The sequence below is a fragment of the Maylandia zebra genome, linkage group LG6, assembly GCF_041146795.1.
Source record: "Maylandia zebra isolate NMK-2024a linkage group LG6, Mzebra_GT3a, whole genome shotgun sequence".
In the NCBI taxonomy this organism is placed as follows: Eukaryota; Metazoa; Chordata; class Actinopteri; order Cichliformes; family Cichlidae; genus Maylandia; species Maylandia zebra.
Genome location: NC_135172.1, coordinates 11,496,048 through 11,512,840, shown reverse-complemented (window position 1 = coordinate 11,512,840; position 16,793 = coordinate 11,496,048). Strand labels below are relative to the sequence as shown.

Here is a 16,793-nt window from a genome sequence, read left to right as displayed (position 1 = left end):
TCAAGCTCTGTATCACAGTAAAAATCATTTATACTGGTCCAAATCAAGAGACCTTCTGTGTATTTTCCACTAAATGACAGAATTAGACACCTTTATAAAATTATTCTTAAGGTATATGTTATTATAACCATCTTGTATCAAAAAGCTGTTAATAATAGGTCCACCTTAACCAGTGTCAGTATTAAGAGTTCTCCTTTTTTTCTATATGTAATAAATGAATCAGAAGTAATTACACAATTACATAGTATTTCTGTCGTTACATTTTTTTCCTTTTTTGTTTCCTTTTAATTTTCCTTGCATTTAATCTTCATTTTTTCAAATTTATTAAAAAAAGTACAGAAGAATAAAAACTTAATTTGGTTACGTTACCGTTCTCGGAAACGGGCGGATTGCTTTCCATTTGATCGACGGACTCTCAACCAATAAGAACTCAGCTCGGCAGAGCTAGGCGGGGCCCAACTCCACGGATATCGCTTGTTTAAAATGTCTCCTTAACAACCGAACTGGAAGTCAAACAGCAGAAGTTTTCGTGGGGCAAACGCTTCGTAAGTGACACATCTCCGGGTCACTGCGCATTTATCAAGTCTCGATAACGGACGGCAACCCATAACGGCGCGACGGTGGATCTAAATAAGGCGAGTTTTAGCTAGAAAACAACCAGTGCATCAAATGTTTGCTATGAAAACATGCTAAGCTAATTAGCCTGTTAGGGCTGCTAACCTGATAAGGCGCTGTCCCGTTAACAAACCTGCCGTGACGCGATACCTGTGGACACTGTTTAAGTGTGGAACCGCTTATTATTCTGGTGTGAACTACGATGTGAGACTTCTTGTCGTTAGCCAGTATAGGGCTAAACGATGTTAGCTAACTTCGTCCCCAACACAGGTCATGTTAGCCACAGATGTGAGCTTGCTGTGCAGGATAGCCACCACTCCTGATGAAGTGACACTTGGTGACACGCTCCGGGGACAGCATTTTTAACATGCACACACATGCTTTATTTGCAGGAGTCGGAATGGCCGGGACTGGCGAGGGAAAGAAAGAAGAGGCCGACTACAAGAGACTGCACAGCTTCCCTCTCATCAGGGTAGGAATGAAGTGACATTGTTCACCTAGGACCAGGACAAGGAGGTCCTGAGTGTGGATGAGACTTTTGTGATACTGCGAAATAAAAAGATTATGCAGGTGTGAGGCTGCTCTGGTTTAGTAGATGTAGTTGTGATGCATAAGCAGACTGTAAATGAGTGAAGGACACAGTCAACTTTATTTAATGTTAAGTTTAAAACAACTACTGCAGACTAAGATGGCTCAGATGAAAATTAGTGTTGCGACAGATCACAGTAAGTACTGTAAGGACTAATTCGTAGTTAAAAGTTGTAGGGTTAAACATGACTAATGCACCACCAGTTTAAAAAAAAAGCTGATTAGCCTGTGACTGTATTTCCACCAATCACAATTCACCTGTGAAGCAAATCCTCATTAATGAGCAGTTTTGCAGTCAGTATTTTCACATCGAGGTCTGCCTTAACGACTCTGAAAGAAAGAGGCTGAAAATAAGTAGGAAAGTGGTGGTATGCACTCATAGTTCCACTCATCTTTGGGACCAAGAATCAATATGCCTGCACTCAAAAAATAATAATTTAGATGAAGATACCTGTTATGTAATCGCTAAGAACTTGATAAACTGATTTAGAAACCCTATCAAACCACCTATTCAGCAGCCATTAGTGTGAAAAAGTCATCTCACGCCCACGCACAAAGCTGCCTGTTTAGTTTATCAGACACTTCCCACTGGCAAAGTTTGCTGCAGGCTGACAGCAGCCCACTGACATACATGCAGCATGCAGGGGTGAGTGTAAAGGTGGCACACCTGTGTAAACGAAACTTCTAAAATTTTAGTTGGCAATTTAGAAGTTGTGCTGCACTGTCACTTAAGGACGCCTGTGTAGCCGGTGCAGTGTCATGAAGAAGTCCATTATCTGATGGTGACATTTGCGTCTCAATGACACAGAAACTGTAACACTCATGTAGGAGTTAGTTTAGTTATTACTGGGAACCTTCTTTTTCTCTTTCTGTGAGAAAACAAAAGAGCGCACACCAAACTTCACAATATTTGTTTGGTCGTTAAATACGTGCACGCTAGGCAACACAGCAGGCTCAGGTGTGGCTCACACAAGGTGTCGTATTCTCTAAGATTAGCAAACAGCTCCTAAGCACCAACTGCAAAATCAAGTCTGTAGCTATTGTGTCTTCACACATTTGATCAGTCAGAGCACGCTGACTAAACCAAGCATCACAGTGACAGACAGCGCTAGGGAAGAAGTAGCTCGCATGGCAAGTTGTCTGACCACATTGGGGGACGGTCAGAAAGGATGAAGGCAATGCAGTGTTGTTTCTAGCTGACTTGTTTATATTCATGTCATAGCTCTGTGTTTGTCCTCAGCACACAGACATGCCAGAGGAAATGAGGGTTGAGACCATGGAGCTGTGTGTTACAGCCTGTGAGAAGTATGCCACCAACAATGAGGTGTGTATATTTTGCTCTCAGTCTTGAGTAAAATATTGAGGATGCCTTTTCAAATTTCTCTCGTGTGTTGTGCTGATGGCCAGGGCTTCTGTTTTTCTTTTTTTTTTTTTCCTTTTTCTTGCCGTCTTCCATAGAGTGCTGCAAAGATGATCAAGGAGTCCATGGATAAGAAATTTGGCAGCTCGTGGCACGTGGTCATTGGCGAAGGCTTCGGCTTTGAGGTCACACACGAGGTGAAGAATCTTCTTTACATGTTCTTCGGAGGAAGCCTGGCCGTCTGCGTGTGGAAGTGCTCGTAGCACCTTCTCTGACGTTCTCGCCGGGCTGGAAATGAACCACCAGCTACCATCCAGATGCTGGTTATACTTGTTTCGGCAGGTTAGGTCAGGTCGCTACCAGCCACTGAGGCAGGAACCGCGAAGCGCTCGTTGATTTTAAAAATGCAGCGAGAATAGAAGAAAGGGGGTTTTGATTGCGACTTTGGCTGGTGGGCCTAAAAATAGCGTCTCGCCTTGTCTGTCACCGGTCTGTTCCTCTCTGTTGTTAACCATCCATCTCTCCATTCAGTACATTAAATAAAAAAAAAAAAGGAAAGAGGCGAGAACATTTGTGAGCATGCATGTGCAAGCAAGTTCAACTTCTCCAACAATTACAGCCAGCCAGGGTCTCCAAAGTCCTTTACCCTCATTCCTCTGCAGGGAGTGTGTGTATGTGTGAGTGTTTTATGTTTGTGTGTGCTGGACACACACGTTTTTGTTTTTTCCTTCTTTTTAAGTAGCACCACGTCATCGCCGTGCTCTGCAGTTTGACAAGACTGCGCAACACTAAGCCGTCCACGCCGCCTGTAACTTTACACGTGTCTTTCTCTATCCAACTGCACTAGTGTTTCAATAAAATTTGTAAGATTTTTTTATGTGTACATATTTTGATGCAACTTGAAAACACTTCTTTTTAAGGACCAGTTCATCTTCTTACGATTAAAAAGGCTCTGAGTCTTCTGAGCCGAACATGGCACCCGACCTCACCTTTTCTCCTCGTTAAGGTGTTTGTTATTATCCCTAATAATATCATCACCCCACTGGGTGATAACAGCAGTGTGATTGTTTTCATGTTGATGCCAGTTTTAATGATCCTTTGTTGGATCATTACGCGTGAAGTGACCTGATTGTATAATAAACTGAAATGTGTAAAACAGAGCCCGACATCTGCCTCTGTTTTGTTCTTTGCTGTTTCTGCGAGCTTCGTTACAGTTACCACACAGCATGCTGCAAACTTCAGGCTCACGTTTCTGATTAAATGCAATTCATGAAAAGGAGGTTTTTGTGACAGATTGAGAGCAAATTGGAACCGTTTGTCCTTGAAATGTAGTCAAGCAATTATACTGACATGAGTGATTGCATCCAGCACAGGAAATGTCATTTCTCTCATGTATCAGTACAAGTGAATATGAATGAATAAAGAAAATATATGCTTCACACAGAGGAATAAAATGGTGCCAGCTGCTTTTGCTTGGCTTTCTAAGAATAGAGAAATACAAAAAGGAGGAAAAAAGCTTTAAAAAAAACAAGATGCCAAGGCTTTATGTTCATATGGAAAAAGGAAAACATCAATGTTGGAGCGATGGGGACTTGTCATGAGGGATGATGACGCCCGACTCAGTTTTTGTTGAAGCATTAGTCTGGTTTACAGTTTAAATATTATTTTCCACTAAAGGCAAAGGATGTGTTTGGTCAGACAAAAGTGAGATGACACAAAGTTAAACTGTCAATACCACACACACACACACACACACAGAGAGAGAGCACTTACATGAAACATTTCTCAGGCGCTACATGAAAGCTGAAAATGGCTTAAAAATTCAAGCTTGTGAGCACAGAGAGATAAGGTTTAAAGAATATTTGCTCTGGCCCGAAAACGACGTGTTTATATTCAACACGTAATAGTATGTTGAATATAAACACTGCTCTCATGCTAGTGTTAAACTCAGCCCTGAAGTGAAAGGTCCGGTGCTCTAAACCCATCAGCCACAAGATTAAAGGTGATATTTGCAACATTAATAACCTTGTTTCAATGATTTCCTAGGAGACCACAGGTCCTGACATTTATATGGGTGTTAGTGTTACACTTGGCACAAGCCTGACTAAGCCCACTGCAGTCCCTCACTGGACTCAAGAACCACAACAAACACTCTTAGGTGTTTACTTGGCCTCCAAAGAATTATCTTAAAGCTATTTTTAGATGTAAAACGCAGCTACTTACATATTTGAGACAAATTTCTGTGAGCTGGAAAGCACCAGCTGCAGGTGATTACTAACTGTGGCCTCACAAAAGTGAGCCAATTTGCTCAGTTTTGTGGTAAATGTGTACAAATAATACACTGCTCAGAAAAAATGTACACTTTGAAAACACATCAGATCTCAATGGGAAAAAAAAAGACGTTGGATATTTATACTGATATGACCTGGGTAATGTGTTCAGTTTGAAAGCATGGCACAAAATGAAAATGGTCAACCTACAGGGGGCTGAATTAAAAGAAAATCAAAGTGAAAAAATTATGCAGAGTCCTTTTGTTAAAATCTCATTGCAGTGACTCAAAAATGATATCAGTAGTTTGTATTGCTCACACATGCTTGCATGCATGCCCGACAACATGAGGGCATGTTCCTATTAAGATGATGGATGGTGTTCTGGAGGATTTCCTGTCAGATATAGACCAGGACATCTCTGAGCTCCTGGACAGTCTGAGGTGTAGCCTGGTAGTGTTGGATGGACCAAAGCATAAAGTACCAGAGATGGTCTATCGGATTCACGTCAGGTTAGCCTGGGGGCGAGTCAGTGGTATCAGTTCCTTCATCCTCCAGGAACTGCCTGCATACTCTCACCACATGAAGTCAGGTATTGTAATGCAGCAGGAGGAACCTCGGACCTACTGCACCAACGTAGGTTGTCACAGTGTGTTCAAGGATTTCATCCTGATACCTAATGGCAGTCAGGGTACCGTTACCTAGCCTGTAGAGGTCTGTGTCCCTCTCCATAGATATGCCTGCCCAGACCATCACTGACCCACATCAAGCTGGTTATGCTGAACTATGTTGCAGACACTATAACGTTCTCCATGGCTTCTCCAGACCCTGTGCTCAGGGTGAACTTGCTCTCATCTGTGAAAGCACAGGGTGCCAATGTTAGACCTGCCAGTTCTGGTATTTTATGAGAAATGCCATTTGGGCTCCACAGTTCCGGGCAGTGAGCGCAGGGCTCAATGGAGGACATCTGCCACCCTCATGAAGTCTGTTTCTGATTGTTTGGTCAGAGAAATTCACTCCAGTATCCTGCTGGAGGTCATTTTGTAGCTCTGGCAGTGCTCATCCTGTTCCTGTTCCTCCTTGCACAAAGGAGCAGATACAAGTCCTTTTTATTGGCTAAGGACCTTTTGCGGTCCTGTCCAGTTCTCCTAAATGAACTGCTTGTCTGTGGGAATGGAATAGAATAAAATTTATTGTCAGTGCACATGTACAATAAAATTGTGGATTTTCTCTGTGCTCCCGAGACTGTGCTGGGAGACATACCTGTAACAAACCATCTGGCAATGATACAAATACATGTGGCATCCTGGAGTAGATGAACTATCTGTACCATCAGTAGTGACACTGACTCCAGCCAAATGCAAAACTAATGAAAAAACAGCCAGGAGGGATGAGGAGGGAAAAATGTCATTGCCCTGCAGCTGTAAAACCATTCCTGTTTTGGGGTTTGTCTCATTGTCACCTGCTGTTCATTTCATTAACACCAAAGCAGATGAAACTGCCTTGATGTTGATGAACAACCCTCCCTGCTACTTAACTGAGCAGATCAATATCCCAGAGGTTTAACTGGCTTGATTCCTTACTCTGATTTAAAAGTGTTCCATTCAGTTTTTTGACCAGTGGTTTTAAAAACTCAAAGATGTGAAGCTTGTCTGCCAAATGGGAAGAACTCTGTTGTGACTCAATCAAGTGTCTGTTTGCTTTCAAAGTGTGCAGAGGGCTTTTTTTTGGCTCAGCATTGGAGGGAGAGAAACCGCCTTTATTGACAGATTAGCAGTATCTTGCAGCTTCTGCCACAGTTTTTGTGCACCCAAAGCACCATGACCCCACACTGGGTCAGTCTGCACTCACAAATACTACAATGCTTGCCAAGCTGTCCTCTTACCTTCGCTTTTATGTCCACACTGTTGTCTGCAGTGTCACCATATTTTCATCTTATGAAGGTAATGGTGACAAATATGTCTATTTTTCTGGCTGTTCCCTACTAGTTCAGCAAAAAACTCAACAAAAAGCTGTCTCCTTCAAAACAGAAGTACAGGCCCGTTTATATATTAGCTCTAAAACTAGCACACATAAACAGTAATAAAACCCACAGTTATTTTGGGTATGCCTCTAATGTCTCCTGGAGGCTTTGGTGTTTTTGTCCGCATGCCTCAGACTGAGTTTTCTCCTTTACGAGGTGAATATCTTTCATCAAATCTGATTTTTATTTGAAATTTTTTGTTGAAATGCCAGAAATCATTAAGCATTCCTCAAAGTATGAGCCAAGAAGTCAGCTGGCACAGCTCTAACAGTTTAAAATATCGCTAATCTCATCGCTCCCTGTCTAATCATACTGGATCAGTTGCAGTATGTATTCTTGATGATCTGCACATTAGATTTTACAGAGATTTTATGCTGAACACCGTTCTTGACACAACCCATTTATCCAGAGGTGATCAGCTATGGCGTATATAGACATGTACAGAGAAGGGATGGTGGGTATATTAGCTAAAACATGTTGAATGTGGAGATGCCTTGAAGGACGAACAGAGGAAGACCATAGAGAAGATTCATCAACTGGCCTCTAAAATCTATGCATGGGGGACCACTCTTTAGGGTAGACAGCATTAGTGGAAATTAGCTGCCTTTTACTTCTATTCCACTACAGCTAGAGAAGCCGATTCTATGGAAAAGGATTATGGACACTGAAAAAAGGGACAAAAAAAGAAACAGAAAAGTCAGATTTCTGACATCAATCTCAGAATTGTGACCTGGCTCCAGAAAATGGATTGATGAATGGATAGATAATGAATGTGGCGGGAGCCATAACTGTAATTACAATGGTAATAATAGCTGTGCTACAGTGAGCCCATAGAAATGACAAGTACACTTGGCTATATCTTTGCCACAATAATGATTAGATGCCCTGAGCTGTTGCGTACTGAGTTGGTGCAGCAGCTCTGTGTGCTTGTGAGTTTGGCTGTTGCTTGGCTCGGTGAGGGCAGAGGTAGCACAGTTGTCATCTTCTCTGTTCAGGATTCTTTGTGCTCCGTGCTCTGATGTCTCTGGCCACTCACAGTTCTGCTCTTTTGACCTTTACTCTTGCCACCTAATCAGAAACACCTCTATCCCCACTGCCCGTCCAGTGCGAGTCCAACTAAACTAAACGTGCATCTTCCCCACTCAATAAAAACGTAACAAAAAATATATGCAGTAGACTATTCAGTCAATAATTCCAGCAGCATTTCTAACTTCTGATTAGGTGCACAGCCTACAGCCTGCCTCCGTAGTCGCCCACCTCCTCTTCTAAACACACCGACCTCTGAAGCCTGCAGATCCCTCCACTGAGCGGAATACGTTGTGATGTCTCAGACTGCACACATCAATCCCACACACTCGTGCTTGACCCTGCTCTCCACAGGAGGATGTCAGGCTTGCAGCTGGCCTCCTTCTTAACCCCTGGTCAACAGCTACACTCAGTAATACAATATAGCAGGCCACAGCCCTGCTGTTCTCTGTAAACTGATTTGTTGTGTAGCAGTCTATAATACAAGTAATAACCGATGTGAAAAATTCCTCAAATTCTCTTTGAAATCCAGTTTTTGCAGAGATGTAACACTAAAATGTTTCCCTTCTGGTGAAAAAAGCCTCTGTTCTATGCAGTTTATATAGACTGTTCCAATTTTAGAATCACTACAGTAAGACCCCTTCTTCTGCGATTCTCCATCAGCCCGACAACCATTGTAAACACCTCAGCTTAATGGCTGACATGGATTTGACAGGGATACGCGTGGATTTGCTTGGGCTGAAGCCAGCGTAATACAATGACAGGTTCACCCAGATTCGCCCGGTCCGTTTTTATGCGAAGGAGCCCGTTTGCTGTGCAATTATTGTAACAACGCTCAGATTAATCCCGTGGGTCCTGTGACAGTAAACATTTATTCCACCCTGTGATGCACCTCATTCATTATTCACCTCAGACAGTCTTTATAAATCTCCTCCTTCTCCTTGTGTCTCCTTGCATTGTTAAATATTTATACAGTGAACCACGGAGTCACGCTGCTGGTTTGCTTGGTGTCAGCGCTGCGAGAAAAGGGTTATTATCCAGCAAGAGGCTCTTTGGAGCTGTCATTGAATTTACAGGCACATTGTCACCTGGGGACAGTGTTAAATAGCTTGTACACATCTCTAAAATACAACACAACCAATGTGCGTGGTGCTGTGTTTCCTGCTGATTAAAACAGTCTCTTTTTAAATATTGTATACTTATCCACAATGACAAATTTAGCAGTTCGCAAGTGCGAGTTGATGAATAACTGAACAGACTCTCTTGTTCTATATTTGGCACTCTTTGATGTCTTTACTCTTAAAATAGCCATTTGTGAGCAATTTATGACCCAAAACATTTGCACAGCCCCGACATATTTGTTCCTTATAATAAAGATGAGCCTACCAACATTTCTAACACGTAAATAATTGACATTTTTTCACCACATGTGACTACTCTTCTTCTGCCGCTGCTCCCTTTAGGGTTTGCCGCACCAGATCATCTGCCTCCTTCTCACCCTATCCCTAACATTCTGTCACACCAACCCTCTCTGACGTCTTCCTGTTTTTCCTGGCAATATATCCACTATTCCTCCTGTGCACATGTCCAAACCATCTCACTCTTGCTTCTCTAACATTGTTTCCAAACCCTTCAGCCTGAGGTGTCCCTCTGATGTACTCATTCTTTATCCTATCCCTGTGTCACTGACTACTCTGCATTTGCGATCATTTGGTATTTTAACTTTGCGTTTTCATTACACTAATACCAAGTTCTGTTGCATTCATAAAGTTATAGGACTAAAATCACAACCTTTGTTTACTTATTACTTTTTTATTACCAACAAAGCGGAGCATTTATGAAACAGACTGGCAAAGCTCTGCAGGGCGGAGTGAGTCCCATCTGTGTTTGTGAAAATGAATGAAATTAAAAGTAGCCTATTTTAATTAAAAAAAAATAACAGCCTAATAGTTTCAAGAATATTAAAATGCAATAAATAAATAAATACGCAGGACAGCTGGGATAGGCTATTACCCTAAATTGGATAAATGGAAAAAAAATGAATGGATGAATACTTTCAATAACATTTTGAAGTCTCAGGTCACGCATATTGATGAGCCAGGAGCTTTGGAAAGGTTCATCCCTCTCTGACTTTAGCTCTATAGCTCAGGTGACTCATGACTACTCATTTAAGGTTCATCAAAAGAGGATAATTTGTCAGGAAGATGCAGTCAGTGATACAGATTTACTTCGGTTAACAATTTTTACAGTTGGAGAATGTAAGATAAATAAGATTTTACCATACATGCCCCCATCCTTTGGCTCCTCAGTGTGTTGGCATTGAAGAGCCAAAAACATAATGTTTCCACCTCCGTGCTTGGCTGTAGGGATCGTGTTCTTTGGTTCATACTCAGCCCTTCTCAGCAAGCTGAGCTGATGCCAAAGAGTTCAATCACAGCACTTTCACCAAAGCCTTCTCTGAATCATGTTTACTGGCAACCCTAAGACGGGCCTGCACATGTGCCTTGTGGAGGATGGAGACCTTCTGGATGCTGCAAGATTTCAGGCCATTACAGCATAGTGTGTCACCAATGGTTTCCTTGGTGACTGAGGTCCCAACTGTCTCCAGATCATTAATAAGCTCTTTTCGTGCAGTTTTGGGTTGTTTTGGCACCTTCTCATGATCATCCTCACCCCATGAGTCAAGATGTTGCATGGATTTTGGGCCATTTTATATTTCTTCTATTTCTGAATAGTCACACCAACAGTTGTCACCATCTCAACAAGCTTCTTGCTGGTTTCTGTTGCCCGGCGAAGCTGTTTACATAGTCTCGTGCTCCATCTGAGTTTTATAAAGGTCTACAATCTTGTCCTTGATGTCCTTTGACAACTCTTTGGTCTTGTCCATGGTGGTCACACTTTTTTTGTGATTTTGTTTAAAAATGGTTTTACTTTTGTGAATTCCTTCAGGAGTATTAATCTACACGGATTACTTAGGCTCAGGAGCCCCATAATTTAGAGACCGTTCCAGTGCTAAATTGCAACACCTGGTAGCAAGACCTTACCGCTATGTATTGATTTTAATACTAACGTGTAGTCTTGGAGCCATCATCTGGTGACAGGAAGTTGGCATTGTTCTTAGCTGGGGTTCCAAGTAAGCAGAGTCAAGTTGAAAATGTGATGAAAATGTCAGCAGATTGCATGCCAACGTTTGCCCTGGGAACGATGTCCCTGGACATGGCATAAGAATGAGTCCTTTACAAAAATCAAACCTGCCATTTTTTGAGACCCGGCTATGGAGGAAATCGCTGCTGCCTTCTCTGGCTTTCTTCTTTTACCCTGAGTCTGAGAAAAAGCCACAGACCAAGCAGCATGTATACTGTCACCTTAATATCCTCTATTTTTGTGTTTTGTTTTCATCTTCAGGCCGCCTTGCTATAATGACCCCACCCACATTGAGCTTTTACTTAATTTTAATGGAAAATGACCAAAACCGAGCAGAGTTGAGTCAAGCTGAGCAGGTGATAATGGAAAAGAGACACAGGTAGAGATCTGTATCTTCTTTTTGCAACATCCTGAAAGAGTTCAAGACTGAAGACGTCTATAGGCTGCTTACAGATTGACTAATACTAAAGACCTGAAGGAAAATGCATAGTTATCTTATTTATGTAATTAAACTAGAAAATATTACTTATTGAATCTTTATGTTCTCTTCTTCTAGTCATATTAGTTGCGTGAAATACATAAAGGGAGCTACAGAGATCATATATTAAAGTTGATCTTTTCCAGCCCTCCTCGAAGTAAAAACAAAGAAGGAAGAATAATTCAGTAAATTTGTGAAGAAAGCTCTTTAACCATCATCTAGGGAAAGATTAAAGAGCATTACAGCAGTGTCCTTTGTTTTTCTTAGATGTCCCTGAAAGCATAGCAGTGGTGAGCCTTTTATTATCATGGCAACAGTCAGCGGGCAAACCGCATGTGAAATGGGGTTTTATTATCCACGAAACTACACCAAACATTAGTCCTCTAACTGTTGATGCCGAACTTCAATCCGTTTTTTTTTCTTTTTGTCATCACACCGTGTCCTCGTTTGAAGCATCTCTCTGTGTTGGAAAAGCTCAGTGCTGTCTCTTAGCAACCTCCTTACCACCTGTGATGGTGAGCGGAAGGTTGCAGCGTCCCTGAGTGTGTGTGTGTGTTAGTGAATGACACAGGAGGTAAAACACAAAAGAAACCCTTTGGTGCTTGAAAATATAGTGAGTGACAACTCTCAAAATTCAGTAGCTACTACTGAAAAATGAGGATAAGGGAAAAGAGAGAATGTGGCCTTTTAGAGGTTCGAAAATTCCACAGATTCACAAAGGTGCAGAGAGTTGGAGGGCAGAAGAGTGAGAGGAGAGTGTCAGGAGACAGCATTTAGAGGTGGGGGGTGGGTGGTGACAGAGGATGACAGAAGAGAGCAGGAGGGATAAATCTTTCATCTGAACATTGCTAGCGGCTTTCTTTTTTATGAGAAATAGGAAACACAATCCAATATTAATATGAGCGTGCGCATGTGGGTCTTTTTGCAAATGTGTGCGTGAGTCAGTCCCAGCTCTGACCAGCACTAGATGTGGCTGTGCTTTCATTAGCTCTTCTCCAGACTGACATAAAAGGGAGTCATGAGTTTTTGGAAAATAGAGAGGCCGGTGAAATCAAATGAGAGTAAAAACATAGAGGGGATTTTTAAAAAAAAAGAAGAAATGTTTCAGTGTACGTGAGGATAAAACCTAAAAGGACTTGATTATAAGAGAAACAGAGAAAAGTAAGTCACAGAAGAGAAGCAAATAAAAGGTTGGAAGGAAAGACAACCAAGTAGCAGTTGGATTGCTGCTTGAGTCTGAGCTTATGATTTATTTCTTTCATTATCTTGAAAATCTTTTGTTACACCTGTTAAACTAAGAGGCCGAATACAAATTACATCTTGTTAGTGGCTTGGAGAGGGGGCGTGTTGTTGAAATATGATCTGCACTGAGGACGGTGCTAGAAACTTTGAAAACCACATGAAATACACACCATATTCACTAGCTGCAAGGCTAAACAAAGATGCCGCTTCAATTAAATAAGCAGGGGGCAAAAGAGTTCAAGCACTCTCCAAATTTAATTCAAAGTGGCCATAGATCTAGTTACTGAATTATCATCCTCAGTAACATGGTGGATTTTTAAAAATTGATATATAAATCATTGTTGGGTTTCTTTTTTTTATTTTTTATTATTACGTTATACTGGCTCACAGAGAGTTTATAGTTTGTGTTCACATGGACGGGAACATACCTTTGAAATAGTGGTTGAAAAGGTTTGTTACACTGGAGTGATAAGAAAAGAGAACTCTGTATACGATCCAGTCATCAGTAACCCATATCTGATTTCAATGAGCGCAAGCCTTCTTTCAAGGTTGTCACCATGTGTACCTCTGCATGGTATCTGCTACTTTTAGAGTGCCCCACTGAAGTGCCATTGTACACAAAGAATATTTGATACACGTGACCTACCCCGGTCATTGTCTTCTTGCCTCTAGTTCCTTTTCCTCAAAGCAACGTTTAAGCTGGAGGGTTCTTGTTTTGACGTACTAGACAAGTTCCACTTTTTACCATGATAGGAAGAGTTGCATAACATACATACATTCATGCATACATTTTTAAAAGTTCCATCCATCCATTTTCTTGCTGTAATCTAATTCTGAGCCATGGTGGGTTTGAAGCTTATCCTAGCTGTCATAGGACAAAAGACGGGGATACACCACAGCCAGGTGGCCAGTCTATTTCAGGGCTAACAGAGAGGCAAAAAAGCCTCTCTCACACACAGACACTCACACCTACAGCCAATTTAGAGCACTGATATCTTTGGACAAACAGGTACAGGGGGAACATGCAAGCTCCATATAGGGAAGTCCTTGGCAGCCAGCAGATTCAAACCTAGGAACTTCTTTTTTTGAGGTGACAGTCTTAACATAATCCTGTTGCCCGGTAAAAAGTGTTTACCTTAATTAGTTTAGTGTAATTAAGAGGACACAAAGCATCAAAACAGACATGTTGTACTCACTTTACCTTTTTTTGTTAGCAGCCTTTAAAGTCACCTCATTGCAATCCAACTCAAGACCTACCTAATGGTTTAGAGCAGGGGTGGGCAACTCCAGGCCTAGAGGGCCGGTGTCCTGCAGGTTTTAGATTTCATCCTGGGTCAACACACCTGAATCAAATTAATTACCAGGCCTCTGGAGAACTTCAAGAAATGTTGAGGAGGTAATTTAGCCATTTAAATCAGCTGTGTTGGATCAAGGACACATCTAAAACCTGCAGGACACCGGCCCCCGAGGCCTGGAGTTGCTCACCCCTGGTTTAGAGTGTCCTCCTCCACGATAAAAAATAACAACCATTCAGGAAACATATTTTGAAAGACGGCTTTTCAGCTCTTAAGTGTCGGAGACCTGGATGGTATGCAAAGCACCATTAAAGTAGCTCTTGAATACTGTGACGGTCATCATCAACTAAGACACTTTAAAGTGACTCCATTAAACACACGCATAGTTCCACATAAAAAGGATATTAAAAAAAATATTTCAATATTGAATGGACTGCTATAAAATTTGGTGCATAGAATCCACACCACACAATTTAAGCTGAACTTAAGCTTCTGCTTCAGTGGATGTGAGTGGAAATGAGTCATAAATGTCAAGTCGAGCCAACATTTGTTCATGACTTGAGCTTTAACTGGAGAGAGAAGGGGTAAAAAAGGAGAGACTTTAGGAAAATAACAGAAATAACTAGAACTCCAGGTGGACTGAAATGAGTCAGTGGCTGAGCAAAAGATAAACACAGGCAAACAAAAACAGCAGAAGTGGCCCGACATTCAAGTATCGATACCAATGATGCTATTGGTATCGATATGATACTAGTGAGATGGGCTGCCCTGTGTCATCCCTCTTCAGTAGTTTTCCACTAATTCTATTGTTCTGTCCTCCCCAGACTCGTATCTGTGGCTAAGGCAGCTCTTAGTCCTCATTTTATGACAGGCAGACACCCACTGTCAATAGATTCCTCACCCTATACAGTTACACACCAGAGTTTATAGCTAAACCAACTCATTTGGCACTTCAGAGGATGGGTTCAGCAACTGAATTTCATTCTTGAGAACTTTAAGGCCACACGAAATGCTTTGAGAATGAATGTCCACAATTGTCCTTTAAACAGGGGTTGACAACGTCATCCTAACAAAACACACTCTTAGAAATCCGTCCTGTTCTTCTGATCTCCAGCCACTCTCTATTATCTAAGCAAACCTAAACACATTCTATTCTAATCGCTGGTTTATTCTACTCACAATGGATGAATAAAATTTGCAGAAGAGCACCACTGCACACACAATCCACTGTAAGCTAACATACAGCTAGCATCTAAACTCTCTGAGTTTAAGCCTAGTGCTAGCCTCACTTTGGCTGTCCAGGGGTGAATTCAACTAAACCCTCCTGTTATGTTGTTGAACAACGTTCCTGGGTCAATTTGACCTGGGGCATGTTTACTCATCCAAAAGTGTCAGAAGCACTGGCATTGATTATTTTACAGTTTTCTTGTATAATTTTGATTTTTTTCGTTTTCTGTAGTGATGCAGATGACATGTGACATCTGTTCTGTTCTGGGTCAATCTGTCCCGCAACATAACAGGAGGGTTAAAAAATGTAGTTTACGCCTAGATGACCTGGTTCTTTGACTTACACACAAATGCCTGTAAACTCTGTGAGACTTTCCAGTTAGCCTCAGCTATGGGCTACCTCTTTACCACTGATTAGCTAATAGCATAATAATAACGCCTACGTCAAATTCCTCATTTCAGCACAGTTGTTGCATTTACTAACAAAAGCTCCCTTTTCCTTGATTGCACAAGAGCTCTGTAATAAAGGGTGATAAACGTTCACCCCTACCTTTTCACTGTTTGGACATTGTGTCCTTTTTTCTCATCCATCCAGTAATGAAAATGAAACTTAAAATAATCCTTTACCTTTGGGTATTCATTTTTCAGAGACACATGCAAAAATATTTTTGAATTCCTCCAGTCTCCAACAGCTTTCAGCCCCACTGTGGGTTTTATAATGTGTACTTCTGTTTCTTCATTTGCATTTAGTTCATGTTGTTATCCAAAACGTCGATGTTTTATAAATGATGATAAATAATTAAAAGAAAACAATCACCTCTGAGAATAGAGGAAAATCCTCAAAGTAAATCTATTTTAATTATTCTATTAAGCTTATATAGATGAGTCACGATGTCAGCACATACCATATAGGTGGGTGCGACACGTGGATTTTGGGGAGTGCTCCCATATCGTTCACGTGGATCTCTCTACACGATCACACGCATACACACACAGACTTTAAAAAGTCATGCTTCACAGAAACGGCGTATCCTGTGGGACTTTGAACGAGTCCTGAGGTACTTGAATCAAAGTCTCAGCAGAAACGCACATGCAGAATATGAAACATCTGTCTCGCCCGCTGCCTGATTAAGAAGTCTGCTGCGGTGATGCTTCCAACAGACTGATAAACTGATATGTATCTGGCACATTTCCACAAAATTTAGGACACTGTGTAAAATGTGAATTCAATGATTTCTAATAACTTAAAGCCTGCAGGCATCCCTCTGTGTAATCAGATTTCATTATAAAGACATCTACAGGAAACAGTACTGAATATTAGTGATATTGCATTAAAAAAAAAAAACAGTGGGAATCACTGCATGAATTTAAGAACACTTCCAAAAATTAACTCTACCATGCAAAGAAATACCAAGAAGATGCAGCCTGCTGCAGAAAGACTTCTGTCCTTCATTTCAGGATAAATGAACAGTTAAGAAACAGACATGCATACATACACTACGATTATTTCAACAAGAAGATATATGAA

At 41.3% G+C, this 16,793-nt stretch overlaps 1 protein-coding gene across 1 annotated transcript; it reads left to right on the top strand.

Annotated features, from left to right (window-relative positions):
• The first annotated feature begins 447 nt into the window (after window positions 1-447).
• LOC101486601 (dynein axonemal light chain 4) lies at window positions 448-3,729 on the top strand. Its single transcript, XM_004574525.3, has 4 exons — window positions 448-635; window positions 1,008-1,087; window positions 2,444-2,527; window positions 2,662-3,729. Exons 2-4 carry the CDS (start codon window positions 1,016-1,018, stop codon window positions 2,824-2,826), a joined length of 321 nt encoding a protein of 106 aa, XP_004574582.1. The 5' UTR covers window positions 448-635; window positions 1,008-1,015; the 3' UTR covers window positions 2,827-3,729.
• Window positions 3,730-16,793: the final 13,064 nt, after the last annotated feature.

Bases quoted from the DNA above. Each gene is read 5' to 3' on its own strand.
- LOC101486601 (XM_004574525.3), top strand. From the start codon at position 1,016: ATGGCCGGGACTGGCGAGGGAAAGAAAGAAGAGGCCGACTACAAGAGA. The intron at 1,088-2,443 runs GTAGGAATGAAG...GTTTGTCCTCAG, and splicing joins ACAGCTTCCCTCTCATCAGG to CACACAGACATGCCAGAGGA. The intron at 2,528-2,661 runs GTGTGTATATTT...CGTCTTCCATAG, and splicing joins AGTATGCCACCAACAATGAG to AGTGCTGCAAAGATGATCAA.